This window comes from Primulina huaijiensis, chromosome 5 (genome assembly GCF_012295235.1).
Source record: "Primulina huaijiensis isolate GDHJ02 chromosome 5, ASM1229523v2, whole genome shotgun sequence".
NCBI classification, from domain to species: domain Eukaryota; kingdom Viridiplantae; phylum Streptophyta; class Magnoliopsida; order Lamiales; family Gesneriaceae; genus Primulina; species Primulina huaijiensis.
In genome coordinates, this window is record NC_133310.1 from 16,525,716 (window position 1) to 16,543,027 (window position 17,312).

The following is a 17,312-nucleotide window of genomic DNA, read 5'->3' on the forward strand; positions in this document are numbered from 1 at the left end:
GGTCGTATTTTGTGAGACAGATCTCTTATTTGGTTTATCTATGAAAAAAATTACTTTTTATGTTAAGAATATTACTTTTTATTGTGAATATCGGCAGGGTTGAACCGTTTCACAGATAAAGATCGTCTCATATATAGAGATCCGTGAGACCGTCTTATAAGAGACTTAGTTTTGATTGTTAATAAAATAAGGAATTACATAACAAAAATAAATAATTTTAAAAAATTTAATTTAAAAATGAAAATTACCCTAACCATTGTTAAAGGAGTCGCCCACCCCTTCCCATGGAAAAATGTTATTAAAACAGAAAAAAGAAAATAGTACGCATTCATCTTCTCCTCACGCTTCCCCTATTAGCGGGCGCCCGCCCTTGTCATTTCTTCTTCTTCACTCGCTTTGTGTTGTATACTATTATGGGCTCTCGGTTTCTTGACAAAAATATCGATATAACTAAGTGAAAAAGGTCAGTTTCTTTCTTTGAGTAATTTAAATCTACTAATCTTCAATGAATGGAATTTTGATGCAGAAGATTGCTGTTAAAAAATGAATACTTTTTTTGAATAGTGTGGTGAAGGTCTTTTTTTGATTTGTTGAGAAAAAAAGGGTTTCTTGTTTATCCAATTTAATTTAATTTATTGTTTTTTTCCCTTTTATGTGAGTCACGACATTTTTTAGCTGGAATTTAATCGAATTACGAAAGTTTCTGCTTGTTTAACTTGAAAGATTGTAGCTTTATTGGTTTATTTCATTTTTTAGCTGGAATTTAATCGAATTACGAAAGTTTCCGCTTGTTTAGCTTGAAGGATTGTAGCTTTATTGGTTTATTTTTGATGTCTTTGCATGGTCATAGCTGGATGGGATTAAATTTTGTTTCTTGAACTTCTGGCACGCAAGTTCGTATTTAGAAGCACATGGTTTTCAAATTTCGCTGATTCAATTTTTGTATTCATGTGAGTTGTGATTGCGTTCTTTATCACAATTTTTCCTCAATTATGCAAATCCGGATGCTGTATAGTTTCAAAATCTAACAAAGCCACATTTGCTTTTGTTATGCAATTGCATCGGTATGAATGCCACATTTTTCGTTCTTCTTTTTTGATTTGTTCTGATGAACACTGCTGGTTGGTTCAAACATGTTTTTTGATTTTCTCACATTAATAGATGTTTATGGGTAGCTACCAATGTATTTCAAATTTTTTATTGGGGAATCATTCTTTTCCAGTTTGTAGTAAACTTGAATTGCTCGGCAGTTATTCATTGCACGTGGAAATAGGTTGAACATAAATCTGAACCATTGCTTTCGTTAAGTGCCTTAATATTTGCAAAATGATCAATATGTTGTGTTGTTAACTAAGTGAACTTTTCTGGCGCTATGTGTTTATTCTTTTCAGTTAACAAGTTCCGATGTATGCAATGAGAATAGCGTACAGAAATAAAAAAAGGAATCACGTAGTTCTACGCGGAAAATACTTTGTTAATACTAATTGCCGGTATTATTCTGGTGAGCAATGTTTGAGATCTGCACCACAAGCTGAGAATCACGAGTCTCGAGATAGTTTGACAGAGAGATATCTGTCAAATTCTCGGTGGTCATCAGGACTTGTTCATGAGAGAAGGTGCACAAGTGTTCATGGAAGGTTCGACATTAGTTGGAGAAGTTGTCTACTAAGATTTTATAGTTCTGAAGGCAATGGAAGGAATGCAAGTGAGGATAAGTGCGTACAGGCCAAAGATGTGGCCGCTTGTGATGAGAAAAAGGTTCACAAGGAAGAAAAGTCTGAAAATGTAAGGAATTGTGATGCACACGGACGACTTGGGGTGGAAGATCAAATGGAGTGGCTGAAAAACGAAAAGCTTGCTATGGAGAATAAAAAGAAGGAATCCCCTTTTCTACCCCGGCGAGAAAGATTTAGAAATGAATTTCTGCGAAGGATTGTGCCATGGGAGAAAATCTCTCTCTCATGGGATACTTTTCCTTATTATATTCAGTATGTGCTATCCCAGATTTTGCTATCTTCCCTTGCTGCAGTTAATTGCTTGTTGGGACTCAAAGATATTACTCTTGCAGTGAACACTCTAAAAACCTTCTGGTGGAATGTGTAGCGTCCCATTTGAAGCACAAGAAGTTTACCACTACTTACGGTGGTCGTTTGAGTTCTTCGAGTGGGAGAATATTGCTGCAGAGCATTCCAGGTAGATCTTTTACCTATACAACTTCAAATTTTATTAAGAAATTATTGTTATTCTAGGATACATTTTTGTTGAGAATAAGTTCTTGTTCTGAAGGTACAGAGCTTTACCGGGAAAGATTGGTTAGAGCACTTGCAAGGGACTTACAAGTTCCGCTATTAGTGCTTGATAGCAGCATTTTGGCTCCATATGTAAGCTTGGAAGTTCTTTGCCCCTATTTGATGAGCCTGCCTCTACTCTTCCCCTCTGCAAGAGTTTACAAGTTTTTATTTAACTCCTTATAAATGCTTCATCTTCAATGCTACATCTTCAAAAAGTAAAATGAGGTTTTACCTGCCCTAGTTGTTGCTGTATACACTATATTCCAAGATGTGTAATTCCCCCTTTATTTCATGCTCGGTGATACTGACTTTCTGATGTTCAATTTTTATGTCTCTCTTATTTTATTAGTTGGCGAAATGGTCCAGATTTTGACAATACTCTTTTGTGGGTGATTATTCAGGATTCTCCTGAAGAATGTTCAACTGAAAATGAATCAGATGAGGACAACACAGAATCAGTTGAAGAATGCACATCAGAGTCTGAAAGCGAGGATGAAAATGAGGCCAGTAATGAGGAAGATTATACCAGTGGTGATGAAAGAGCAGGTGGTAGTGATGATGAAGTTGATGTACAAGCTACAGCTGAAGCTTTGAAAAAGCTTGCCCATTACAACCTTGAAGAGTTTGAGAAGGTAACATTTTTGTAAAATTTCAAACAATAACGTCTTGAATCTGAGGAGAATGAAAAGTGAGAACAAGTGTGTAAATGTTATTAATGCCATTATGTTCCAATCATCAAGGAGCTAATTTTAGAATACCTACTGCATTTGTGCGGAGCACTTTGTTTTGTGGCACAAGTGTCTGATATGCAGCTATGATAGTATAGGTCTAAGTTATGTTTGAATTAGAATCTCTTAACACGCATGGAATTGTTGGCCATAATGCAATCTGGGATAATCATTTTCAAAATAATATTTTCTTTTTGAGGGTACTGGGTAACTGGAAGTACTTCAAAGAGCTTGGAATTGCATTATTTTTTCATTGAATGTACTCATAAGATAATATTTGTTATGGCAGAGTGTTTCCGGAGACGTAGAAAGCTCCTCAGGATCTTCAAAACCGGAGGCTGATGAGCCTTCGGATCAAGCTAACCAGCCGTTAAAAAAAGGTAATGTTGCCTACTGTAAACTTGTTTTACAAGGTTCATGATTTAACTTCTAGTTCTGATTGGATTTTGGGTAAGGCTCCATAGTCTTGTATTACTTTCTGCATTATTCTTAAAGGTTACGATGTTTGATGGAGAAAACTAGGCATATGTTTTACTGGGACTATTTTGAAATATCAGCAGCCAGTTAAATATGCTATATATGGTATAGGAAATATTGGTGGGTGGAGTGGAGGATGTGCGGCCGAGTGTTGCACACTTTCCCTTTTGTTTGGTAGGATGGAAAGATGGAGAGGGAGAGAGAGTAAAGATATTGCTGCCCTTCCACAAATTCAACATTTTATCCCTCGTAACATCTAGAAATTGTAGGGAATGACCTTAAAACACAAATTTGTCTCCCTCCTACTTTCTTGTATGTAGGAACAAAAGAGAAGTAGCTTTTGTCTTCTTCCCTTCCACCAGACCTAGCTAATCAAAGCTTTTAATTTTACCCTCTCATCACCTAGTTTTGTAAATCAATGGTCTGACATCCTTTCTTGTTTAGAAACCCAGGGATCATGTTCACATAACATTGACAAGCCTCTTTTGTTATATGATGGTTTTAAAAATAGATGCTCTCCAGTTTTGTCCAAGATTGAATATATTATATAATTTTTTGCAAGTATTTTCAAGTTATATCTCACTATATTGTCTTTCAGGGGATCGGGTGAAGTACATTGGACCCTCCATCAGCATTGAAGCAAATAAAAGGTTGCTGCTTTCATTTGGCAGTCGTTGTGAAGTTTGTCAATTTTTTTTTTTTTTGAAAGTTTAACCATTGATACAATCATAGGCATGACAATATTATTAGTGTGGCAGAACGCTAAATGCTCTCGCTTCAATTATATGCCTGCAGTCCGTTAGCATTTTCTACATTGTGCCGGAGATTATTGATTGCTTGTTCATTCTTCTTTGCCTAGTGAACCATTCAACTTAAATTTGTTCATGGTGTAACCATCTTTAAGAAATTAATTTTCACTGATGCAAATTTATGTGCCTTGATGCGCATGGTTCATTCATATTTTTTTAATGTTGAGTATTGCTGTATTTATGTGCATGTTTTTAATTGCTAATTTGGTGTGGTGATTTTTTATGTAGTTTGCCCATATTTCTTGTAGTTGTTTCTCAAATTGTTGTTGTAAAGATATGTTATGTTTGTCGGCTCACACTTGTTTGCTCAACACAAAGGTGGTGCTACCAATGTGAATTCAAATATGAAACTACTGTGTTGTTTTTTCTTTCCATTAAATGTTGATATCGCTTGTGAATTACTACCTTTCTTTTTCTTTTTCCCTGCATTTCTTCTTTCTTTTTTATTGGTTGGCTACCTGGTTAAAATATGACTGGTACCTAGTTGAAAATATATGGTGACGGGGTTATAAAATTGTTGTTATTTCCTTCTTTTTTAGTAACAATCAGCAAAAAACAATTACTATAGACAATTGGATGTGTTGAATCAATAGAATCTGTGGTCACGATGAGGGGAATTTCCTTAATTTTTTTCTATTCCTCTGGTTTTTGCGGATGAAGTTTATTCTATATTTCTAATTCGTCTAATCGACAAATTCTTCAAATTCGTAACACCTGTTAAATGCTTTACATATTTTTTCTTGCTAACGCATAGAAGGCTTAAGCACCCTATATTAGAAAGAATATGGAGAGATTCTTCACCTTCAGACAATATAGCTTGTCACAAAAAATGATTTTGTGCATTTTCCTTCTGTAAAATGTTTTTTGCTCCTTTTCTTTTCTTACTTAATTTCTGAAGGGATAATGAGTTTTGATTTCCTAATCTCCTTAATATTTTTAAGTATCTAATTTCTTGTTTTAATTAAATAGACCATCAGTATACATGCCGGTGGGCTAGAATTTATGATCATCAGTCCCTTATTTTTGTCCTTCTTTTTCCTTCTTAAGTTACGTATATCAACGTTTGTTCTTGTATATGGGATATGTATAATTGGGAATCTCGATACACTTTTCATTCTTCTCGCCGTCACCCTCTGTGGGTGTGGGTCATGGGGAACCTTTAGACAATATAGCTTGTCACATTTTTTAAAATAATTTTGTGCATTTTCCTGTTGTAAAATGTTTTTTGCTCCTTTTCTTTTTATACTTAATATCCAAAGGGAGAATAAATTTTGATTTCCAAATCTCCTCAATATTTTTTAAGCATCTCATGGCTTGTACTTGTATATATAGGTTATCAGTACAAATGCCGGTGGGATAGAATTTATGGTCAACACACTTTATTTTGTGTCATTCCTTTGCCTTCTTAAGCTACATATATCCACGTTTATACTTATATATGGGACATGTAAAATTGGTAATCTTAATACACTTTTCATTCTTCTCACCGTCACCCTCTGTGGGTGTGGGTCATGGGGAACATTTCTCATCTATCTTGAAAAGACCATCATAAGAGTAAATTGGTCCTAACTTTGAACTTTCTGCACCTGATCTTTGACATATCGAATTCGGCACAGGATTGTATTGGGGCAGATACCAACACCTGATGGTCCAACAAATGCTTATACTGTTATCCGTTGCAGGTGGGTTGGTAAGTCGTTTAGATGCATGGAAAAACCCTGTTGCTGTGTTTCTTTTGTCTCTGGTAGTCATCTTCGTGCTAAGCGTGCTCTGAAAGGCTTTTTAGTCGAATCTCCGGAACATAAATTTGATAAATTTACTGACTATTTTAAGTCTTCCTGACACTCTACATCTCCATTTTGTTGGCTTGTATTGAATTGCGTTCTATTTTCCTATGTGTTGAGTTGGCTGATATTTACTTAATTTTCTAAATCCTTGTACCTTTGTTGAGACTATCAACCAGTTACTGAGTGACTACTATATCTTTGCAGGACTCTGTGTAGCGGTCAAAGAGGGGAGGTATATGAGGTCAATGGTGACGACGTAGCTGTTGTTTTTGATACTTTTGGGCATTCGACAAAGGAAGTGCAACAGGATGAGAAAGGATCAGAGCCTGCTGCCCAACCATCTGTTTGTTGGATTCATGGTATATGCTCATCACTTGGAAATTGGAAATTCTACAAAACTTTGGATTGAATTCATTTATGAACTTGATTGATTTTCATGTATTGTTCATGCTAATTCAATATTTTGTTGCTGTGCTCTGATTTTTTTAATGTAAGGGGTAGTTATAAGTTTATAAAGGTTACCCCGTGCTTATTCATAATTTTGAAAGGGTGAAATGTTAATTTCTTCTTCTTCTTCTTCTTCATATTTCCTAATCTTATATTCAAATTCCAATTATGGTTTTTATTAGTGCTCTTACTGAGGCTTTCCATGTAATTTTGGTGCTTATACTTTAGATATCAGACAATGTGCCAGTTAACATGGCATCTTTTACTGATTGCTTGGATTGTTTTTAAAGATGGTTTTTGTAAGTATAAAATAAAGAAAAATTAGTGTCTTCTAAGGAGTAATTTCAATTATTGTTTTTAAAATCGGACCGGACTGGTCGGTATGACCGAGAAACGGCCACTGGTCTGATCCGGACCTACTCTATAAACCCTTTTAACGGTCAAATCAGTCAAGAACCGGTCGGACCGGTCATGAAATGGTGAACCGGTTAAAAACCGGTCCGACCAGTTCACCACTTTTTTTAATTTTTTAATTTTGTTTTAGAATATAATTATTTTCTCATATATATATATTTTTAAAAAATATTTCTTATATTTTTAATATTATTTTCAGTTATATATATGCTTACTTGGATTTTGAACTTTGTTAAAAATATTATTTTAGCAGTATTAGAGCTTATTTTGATTTATTTTTTTGTCTAAAAAATTTGGATATAATTATATTTGATTATATGTATGTTGTTTTGATTTTAAACTTTGATAAATATTTATATATATTTAAGATTTTTAGAATTTAAAATATATTATTTACTATATTATATTATTATTTTATATAATATAATAGTTTTCCCGTCCGACTGTCAGATTTAACTTTCCGACCGGTTGAACCATTTTTATAAGGTAAACCGTTTCGATCACTGGTCTTGTTATGAAAACATTGATTTCAACTATTATAAAGCGATTTTGCCAATTTTTGATATTTGATTAATGTGAAGATTGATATTTGCTTAGAATGTTTTTAAGATTGAATAGTAATTACTGATTACTTGCGAGTGTGTATATGCGATCTTGTACTGATTGCTTGGAGTGTTTTTAAAGATGGTTATTGTGAATATATGTAAATTAGAGGAAGATCGGTGTCTTGTAAGTGGTAATTTCAATGACCATAATGTGATTCAGCCAATTTTTATATTTGAATAATTTGAAGATTGAATAGTAATTATCAATAGTCCAAGTGGAAAGGGGAGGCCACACAAATTGTCATTATGGCTTGTAGTAGCAAAAAGTTGAATTGGTGTTTGAAGAGCAGAATTGGAGCATTTTTAATTTTTTTTTATTTCTTTGGCATTAATCATGAACTTTGGCATCAACATTGTGGAGGGTGATTTCAAAAGTAATAGCTGAGATTCAAAGTTTGATTTACAGAAACACTGGGCTATGGACTTGCTATCTTTTGATGTTCGGAATTGTACCAAATCATTCATCGTTAGTTTAGCTTAAAAAAATTCACTCATTATTTTGTTGTGATTTTGTTGACGTCATCTAAAGATTCTTTGGAGGACTTATCCTTAGAGCTGTGTTCATGGGCTGGGCAGTTATGGTATCTATTTGTGATGCTTGTTGGGAGGGAGAAAGAAGTAAATACTTTGTCTTCCTTCCAATATCAAATCAGAATCCTAATAAGCCTTTTGATATTCGTTTATCCTATAATTCAATTTGGTTATTTGAGCTGTTTGCCTCATCGTTGAAGAGTGCTAAATCTTGTATCTGATGGGCTTAAAAACATCTTAAAACCTTTCATGTCATGTTTATTACCTACCTATTCTGATTTTATATTGTAGTTAAGGATATTGAGCGTGATCTGGATGCCCAAGTTCACGACTGCTATGTTGCAATGGAAGCGCTATGTGAGGTATCTGTTTCAGATGACGATGACACGACTTCATTAAAACTTCATCAACGAGTTTGTGTTCTCGCTTACTGAATTTCCCCCCATATAACTGCAGGTCTTGGAGTCTCAAGAACCACTCGTAGTCTATTTTCCCGATTCTTCTCTGTGGTTATCCAGGGCAGTTCCAAAATCAAATCGGAAAGAGTTTATCCGCAAGATGCGAGAGTTGTTTGACCAATTAGCTGGACCTGTAGTTTTAATTTGTGGGCAAAACAAAGTGGAAACTGGATCAAAAGAGAAGGAGAAATTTGTAAGTTTGAGTTAACCATTGTCCATAAAAAATGTTCATGCCTCCCTTTCTCTGATCCCATCAGTGGGTGCCACTTCTGATTGTATGGATGAACTTTTCCTTTTCTTTTCAACAGACCATGATACTTCCCAATCTGGGCCGGCTTGCTAAGTTGGTAAGTTTTATGCTATTGTTTTTTGAAAGTTATCCTTTCTCTGGCTTGTATGTGATATAGTAATTGAGTTAATTTCCCTCCTCTTCTAGTAGCTCACTGTTTCTTTTGATGTTTTCCAAACGAGAGTTGCACTCATGATAATGGTTTATAACTTATGCATCAGAAATGCGAACTAAACATGTTTAGGAAACGAAGGCGATAACCCATTGCAGAAAGGTCTGTAAACTAATATAGCTATCGGAAAAATTGTCTTGTCATATATGGCAGAAACATATATGTTGAGGATATGTATGTTAAGTGCACTGAATCTTTGATAATGGCGCCGAAATTCGGAATCAAACGAGTGTATCTCTGGAAGAAAAAAACAAATGGAAAGAAATATATAACTCACCACTTTTATTATATTCTAAGTTTGTGTTTGGTAATCTTCTTCGGCTCTGGACATTCTGTCATGCATAACCATAGGAAAGATTAGCCTTTATTATATCTGGACGTTTCTTTTTCAGCCTCTTCCCCTGAAGCGACTCACGGAAGGATTAAAGCCTGCTAAGCAATCTGAAGACGATGAAATCTGTACTCTTTTCACTAATGTGATGTGCATATCTCCTCCAAAGGTATTTTTTCTGTTATTACCTATGTTCAAGATATTACAAGATTCTTGTTCAACATTGATACTTTATTTCTGTTTTCAAGATCCTTGTGTTCCTTTTTTTGCATCAAACATGTTTCCATCTCCATGGATAACGAATTAGCCGCACAGAAAATGTTTTATTCTTGAGTTATTAGGACTGCAAAACTTATGTTAACCACGTTCCAGTATTGTTTAGGCAAAGATTTTTAACATCTGGTACTGCTTGATAAGCCGTGTTAAAAACTGGACAAAAATGTTACCTGTCTTTCTTTACAATCTGGAATACGTTGAATCTTGAATCAGTGGAGTTTTTATAATCAATAGACATGAAAAGTTTACATAACCTGAAAATCTTCGGTAGCACTAATTACATATACATGTTATTACGCCCTGAGCTGGTGGAATAATGCGACTCAGCAAGATTACTTGACTATTGCAGGAGGAAGATCTTCTACGGATATTCACCAAACAGATTGAAGAAGACAGAAGAATAGTGATATCTCGAAGTAATTTAAATGAAATGCATATGGTATGTCCATGGGATTTTTTTCTTTTACAATTTGATTTCTTGCCAAATTTTCTTTGCAGTCATGTAGCCAGCTCTTGTGTTACTTAGTTCAGAGGAATAAATTTCTCACTGTGCATCTACTGAAAATGGTTATTATTCCTTTCAGGTTCTCGAGGAACATGGATTATCATGCATGGATTTGTTGTATGTGAACTCTGATGGTGTGATATTGACAAAGCGGAGTAAGAATGTACTCATTTCTATAATCATGTCAGCCACACTCATTAAACAACTTTATATATAAAACATTATGAAGTCAACCATTCTTTGATAGAAGCTGATCTTTGTTCGCATTCAAAGTCACTTCTCCTCTACAGTGACTATATATAAAAAATTTATTGCATCAATGGTATTGCCAGGGCACATATTTCTTTGATAGGGCACTTTTAATACCTTACACCATCTAGTGCAAGATTGCAGTATTTAATTGGAGCAGCTGGAGCATGATGGTTGATTGTTTTGGACACTTTTATTTTCCAATTCAGAGGATTTCTCCAGACAATTGAACTTTTATTAAAACATGAAGGATTTTATATGCTTTCTATCTGAACAGAAAACTAGCTGTTGCCTGTTTTAATATTTGTAATTTGTTTTTATATTTTGCATTTGGATCCAGAAATTATTTAAAAGGTGAGTATATATCTTTTACCTTTGTATTTATTCCTAGCAACTCACCAGAATTGATAAAGAAATATGCATTTTAACCCCTGACGGAAGAAAATCTAACAACATCTTACCCGTTTTATTTAAGCTTCCTAGTTGTGTCTGTTAGTTGAGGACTCAGTATCATACAGTTCTGCTCTTTATCCTGTAAGCATAGCTATTCATAATTGCTACATATCAAGCTTAGTTGCATGTTGTCTTAATAGCGTAGCCACTCGTCCTAACAAAGAAGTTTGGATTTAGTGTTTCCATTAAGATTTGGAGTTTGGAAGAATTTATTTGCAAGTTTACAGAATTACAATTCTGTTCTCTACCTGAAAGAATATTTACTCGGTTCTTTTAAGTTACCAACTTAAGGCAAAAAGAGAGATTCAACTTGCTTATTGTTAAGTGCTAATAATAATGTTTCAAATGTTGATAACAATATCACAAGAAACAAATGGCATTAAACTCCCTGAAATCCACTTCAGAATATGCCAATATTTACTTTTATTTTTGAACTGTGCAACCCCTATGTGAAATTATTGATATTTAAAACCCTGTGTTTTTTAATTAGGCTTAAAGCCCCTATAAATGGTAGTAAATATGCCTAATTTTTTAATCATATGGTTTGAAATGACCTTTAATTTTGTACGAGGAGTTTGTGTTTTTTCGATATTTCACATGGGTGGTAAATGCAATTTCTCTAAATATTTCTAATTATAGTGGGCAGTGACAACTTCCCAAAAATTCTGTTGTGTTTTTCATCGTTCTGTGATTAAAATATGCATAATACTATTTTGTTGATGGGCTACAGAAGCTGAGAAAGTTGTTGGCTGGGCTAAAAATCACTACCTTTCCTCATGCCTTAGTCCTTCTGTTAAGGGGGATCGGTTGCATGTGCCTTGTGAGAGGTAATTATCTTTATATGTGTTTATCTCTGAATCATCTTTTATCTTCTTTAAGGTGACGGCTGTCGGTTGTCATGTGTAGCCTTGAACTAGCAATTTTGAGGTTAAAGGAGCAGGAAACAGCATCCAAGAAGCCTTCTCAAAATTTGAAGTCTCTCTCTCTCTCTCTCTCTCTCTCTCTCTCTCTCTCTCTCTCTCTCACATCCAGAATATAAACACTCCGTTCACATCTTTGTCCGTTGGCTGACAAGAAAAACTGCTTGTAGAATCTTGCTAAAGATGAGTACGAGACCAATTTTGTTTCAGCAGTAGTTCCCCCAGGTGAGATTGGTGTCAAATTTGATGATGTTGGTGCCCTTGAAGATGTGAAAAGGGCATTGAATGAACTAGTGATCCTCCCAATGCAGAGGCCTGAACTTTTTTCCCATGGAAATTTGCTGCGGGTAACTCAACTTGAGATATATAGTTCACAATTTTTCGATTTTATGGTCTTTCAGCCTCTAAACAGGTACCTTTTGTCAGCCGTGCAAAGGGATATTACTTTTTGGGCCTCCTGGAACAGGAAAAACCCTGATTGCAAAAGCTCTTGCAACAGAAGCGGGAGCTAATTTCATCAGCATTACTGGTTCAACACTAACATCTAAGGTAAAAGAAACAGTAGTGTTGGGTATTTGCTATGTTATCTACTTCACATTCTGACTTAAGAGTGGACCAAGTTTTCAACGATGATTGCTCATGGGTCACTTCCCGTACAATATTATCTGTTTGTTTGAGGGCTCTCTTGGGCTCAACAATAATTTGCTTGCTTAATTAAATGAATGGATGCAAGCATGGTAGAAAGGGAAAAGATATGGAGCCTTACACTTGATGCTGTTTACTCAAGAACTGCTGGTCAAGTTTTTGTCAATTGAAGACTATGATTCTATTTTTTTTAATGCTCGACAAGAAATTTAAGTTGGCGAACTTTGTATCAGAGCACCATAGGGGAAGTCTTGTTGTCTACTGCTGAAATTTAAAAAGATAAAATACAGACCATAGTGCAAGTAGGCATGAAATCTTGAGTTTATACTTAACTATCTTTATACACACGTTAAGTTTAACCTCATAAATTGGGATTTCAGTAACATGACATATCAATATGTGTTTATGAAACTCTACTGATAAATTATTAAGTTTGTGTACCGTGGATGACTCATCCACTATCTCTGTAACCTTAACTTTATTAATTTAATAATATTATAGTTTCCGATCAAAAAAAAAAAATGCGTTTATGATACAGCCACCCTTGTGATGTACATAGTTGCATGAATTCATTACTGCTGAACAGACTGAAAAAGAAGATGAATTAAGTTATTTGCAAGTCCGAATTTATTTCAAGAAATTGGATTACCATCAGATTTTTTTTTGTTCTTTGAAAAATTCTTTTGTTTAATTTAACTGACATTATGAATTGGTTGCTTTTTTTTCATGTAGTGGTTTGGGGATGCTGAAAAACTTACGAGGGCTCTCTTCTCCTTTGCTAGCAAGCTTGCGCCTGTAATTATTTTTATTGATGAGGTGAGACCTGCTATGTTATTCCTGTCGACTGATGTGTGGAAAGGGTCAATAGTTCTAATACCTCTTTGCCCAGAGTGTCAATTGAGAATATAGTGTATATACGTTGTTAATCTTTTTACGTTGGTGATAGCTTATCTTTTTAAAATGATTTAGGCAAATTATCAGGTAGCAAGTGGCTTATGAAATATAGTACTGATTCGGTATGCTTTTTTTAGTTCATCGAACTGGCACATTCTTATACCATTTTTCAAAAATTTTAAAAAAAGTGGAAACAAATAATTTTATTCTATGAGGACTTCATTGCAAAAATTTGAAGTTTTGATGTTACAAAAGAAAAATTGTGTGAACTGTTTATATTTTAATCACAACTTCATCTAAAACTCAAATTTGTGTGAATAAGAGATGTTTCATACTTGATACGCTCTAACATTCCCTGTCACGTGCAACTCCTGTTATTTTTATATGCACGTGCTGTTTTTTTTAAAGCTTCGTATGCAGAATTCCATTTTATATAGTATCAGCAAATGATTGCTTTGGTCAAAACCTTAAGAATTTATGGATGACTCCGAATTTTTGGATGGAATGACTTAAATTTAAATCATCTCAAATGCTGCGTAATTGTTCCACATGTTAGGATACTTAGAAAGGCTATGTTTGATATAATGACGTTGAGATGGTTTGCGCTTTATCTCATCTGCCATTTTAGCAGTTTCCAGGATTAACATAGACGCTATATTGAAACTTGATAATTTTGACATTGTGGATTCCCTAGAGTTTCATCTTCACATGGAGACCAATTATGAGAATTACAATGCAACTAAGCTACATCCATGCAATTCTAAATTGCTACTTTCTTGACTTTCAGTCTTTATTTTCACCTTTATGTACTGGCTTTGTGTTGGTGTTAAGGTCCCTTATTATCTTGTTTCTATGTTAAATCTCATTTATTAGCTGGCATTCCCATTTTTAGATATTACAGCATGGCTTTGCATGCAGGTTGACAGCTTGCTTGGTGCTCGCGGTGGTTCTTTCGAGCACGAGGCCACGAGAAGAATGCGAAATGAGTTTATGGCAGCTTGGGATGGACTGAGGTCGAAAGACAGCCAGAGGATCCTTATCCTTGGTGCCACAAATAGGCCGTTTGACCTTGATGATGCAGTCATTCGTCGATTGCCAAGAAGGTAAATTTTTTTTTTGAAAGGGAAGGTAACTTTTACTGTCGTTCAAGTTGATACTATCTGAGTACAAACAAATAGGTTATGCTTAAAGTTCAACTTCTAAAAGAATATATTTTTTCTTTTAGAATTTATGTGGATCTGCCAGATGCTGAAAATCGTTTGAAAATACTCAATATAATTCTAGCTCGAGAAAATTTGGAATCTGGATTTTCTTTTGATCAACTTGCAAATGCTACTGAAGGTTATTCAGGGAGTGATCTAAAGGTAATTTGTGGAATTTCGGAATGGGCTAAATTGTATTGTTGCTACTCGTGCCTATTTAGGTATGGTGCTGAACTTTTGTGAAATTTTTATCTTTGCAGAACCTTTGCGTTGCTGCAGCGTACAGACCTGTGCAAGAATTACTAGAACATGAAATCAAGGTAAATTCTACCAGGTTATATTTGCGACGAAATTTTCCAGTCCCACATGATTAGCTTCATTGTTGGATGTCTGTTTTCTATATATATGAAGGCATTCTGTTTTTTTTTGGGTTTGGGGGGGGGGGGGGGGGGGGGTTGCTCGTAAATTCCTACAGTGGATGGTTCCAAGTATTCAAAAATGTAAAAAGACGGGCTAAACTGAAATATCATGAAGCAAAATCGTCAATTAGAATCTGAAAAATACGAGAGTTCATGTTCATCAAGCTGAAGCAAGGCCATCAATCTCTTTTGAATCCTTAGAATAGTCTCCAAGAAACATAATTGTGAATAAAAATGTCGGCCTTGATAAAAAGATTGGTTGAGTTAACGTTTTAGCAACCTATTTAGAAGTGGGTCACAATGGGTTGGTTCGTTTGGGTTATGAGTTGGGTGGGGTTAGCCCGACTTTTATGTTCTCTACTTCGTTGATATGTTAATTTATTGTCATTTTGTTAAATTTTTAAGCACTCTTGATTTCTTATGCTAATGATAATAATTGAATTTTTTGACTAAATGTAATGACTGATATATGTGTTATAAAATATGGATATAATTGGTTTTTTTCTTTATTTTTTCCCCAATTTTTGGCGGGTTGGGCGGAGCCGGACGTTTGATGGCGGCGGGCTAAGGCGTAGTTGGGTGGGACTGACGTTTTGACATCTCTTGCTGAAATCATTTGCTTACAAGCCTGCCGCTATATTACTTCAAAATGCATTACTCGCCGTCACGTGACGGTGATGATGATGAATTAGAGAAAACACACTTTGCAGTCGTTTCATTGCAAACCTTCTCCACACCAAGTTTCAAGACTTAATAGTGTTCTTGATCCAACTATTGAAACTGCTTTCTACTCTGATCCTGTTTCTTCCATATCCCAGAACAATTTTTGATATATAAGCAAATGACGAACTATTTACTCCGAAAACCCTTTTCCATTACATTTTCTGTCATCATCGTGAACTACATATCCCAGAACAATTTTTTGATACATAAGCAAAAGAGGAACTATTCTCCGAAAACCCTTTTCCATTACATTTTCTGTCATCATCGTGACTGCAGTTCTCTTTTTATCAATCTTTCTTCATTCATGACTGATTGTTACTCGTTATTTTTACAGGGTCACAGAATAGATGAAATTGCCGTGTTACGACCACTAAATTTGGATGATTTTATTCATTCCAAAGCGAAGGTAAATTGCTCGAAATTCTTGAGCCAAGCCACTAGCAAAAGCTCGAAATTCTTGCATATGGGTTAATTAATACAAATCTGAATGTACCCACAATGTATTTAGCTATCAATGTTCTGATTTACTACCTCTTGTTACATTGATCAATATGATAACCTTTTCAGGTGGGACCGTCAGTCGCATACGACGCAGCAAGCATGAATGAGCTACGAAAATGGAATGACCGGTATGGTGAAGGAGGAAGCCGGAGAAAATCGCCCTTTGGTTTCTGAATCAAATAGGTTGACAGATTCATTTTTTCCCCCCATTAGAAAGTAAAAGAAAAGGCTTCAGAAAGTTGTGCCGATGAGGTAGAATCTCCACCTTTTTCCTATTATTGGCATCGGCGATTAAATGAACTATCGCTGATTCATCTCATGTTTCATTTACATAGATATGAGATGAAACACGAGCTTAAACGTGGAGAGATTGATCGAACCTCATGTACATTACTTCAATGTTCTTTATTACAACTTAAATTTAATAATATTATTATTTTCAGGAAAGATAAGTATTTTTTCTGTTTCTTTGTTGTCGGATTTTCTAGGCTTTCGATTCATTTTAATATACTCTAATTAACATGTTACTTTCTTTTTTTTTTTAATCATGTTTTACGTACATGGATGAATGATGGTGTTTTTAATACAAAATTATCTCGTTTAACTCAGGTTTTACAATAATAATTGAAGTTAAAATATTGTTATATTTTTCTTGTATTTCAATTTATCATGTTATCCTTCATATTTTTAAAATTTTTTAAGAGATGGAAATGAAAAAATTATAATTTTGAACTTTGTAAGGAATCTATTGAGTTCTCATCAAAATCTTAATTTTTATCATCAAAATCTTAATTTTTGTAAAGCCATTTTTTTCCATTTGAAATTTAAAGAATAATCAAAATCTTTGTGCTGCTATAAATCCCCATGAATCAAATAACCCCCCAAAAAATAACCCCCCAAAAAAAAAAAGTGATGAAAAACTTTCGATAAATACATATTTTTATTCTAGTCGAATGGATCAAACTAAAATTCATGTCTCTGCATATAATATTTTTTTTTGTTTTGTTTTGTAATTTACCGAAAATTTGTCAACGAAGATATTTGCCAACTCATTTTAGGACCAAAAAGGTGCAGAGAAGCTAAATCACATGAGGCGACAAGCCGACGAACGCCTTGTTTGCTTGTCTTCATTATTTCTAATTTTGTTTGCAGCCGAAAACCATAGTCAACAACTATATTGGATCCA

The 17,312-nt window shown here is 34.6% G+C and overlaps 1 protein-coding gene across 3 annotated transcripts; it reads left to right on the plus strand.

Moving 5' to 3' along the window:
- The first annotated feature begins 282 nt into the window (after window positions 1-282).
- Window positions 283-16,646, plus strand: LOC140976697 (uncharacterized). 3 transcript variants are annotated; one of them, XR_012175296.1, is made up of 26 exons: window positions 283-463; window positions 1,392-1,988; window positions 2,069-2,193; window positions 2,287-2,381; window positions 2,693-2,923; window positions 3,309-3,399; window positions 4,095-4,146; window positions 5,922-5,987; window positions 6,297-6,451; window positions 8,381-8,451; window positions 8,546-8,740; window positions 8,856-8,894; window positions 9,401-9,508; window positions 9,965-10,054; window positions 10,200-10,275; window positions 11,553-11,649; window positions 11,729-11,796; window positions 11,911-12,089; window positions 12,169-12,291; window positions 13,120-13,203; window positions 14,200-14,384; window positions 14,507-14,645; window positions 14,744-14,803; window positions 15,960-16,031; window positions 16,193-16,378; window positions 16,462-16,646. XR_012175296.1 is itself a non-coding variant. In XM_073440956.1 (25 exons), the coding sequence occupies exons 2-25, from the start codon at window positions 1,405-1,407 to the stop codon at window positions 16,298-16,300; spliced, it is 3,093 nt and encodes a 1,030-aa protein (XP_073297057.1). In that variant the 5' UTR covers window positions 283-463; window positions 1,392-1,404; the 3' UTR covers window positions 16,301-16,592. The 3 variants fall into 3 exon arrangements, 2 of the variants coding, with proteins under 2 accessions (XP_073297057.1, XP_073297058.1); XM_073440956.1 differs by having other exon boundaries at window positions 16,193-16,592; XM_073440957.1 differs by lacking the exon at window positions 5,922-5,987 and having other exon boundaries at window positions 284-463; window positions 16,193-16,591.
- The last annotated feature ends 666 nt before the right edge of the window (window positions 16,647-17,312 follow it).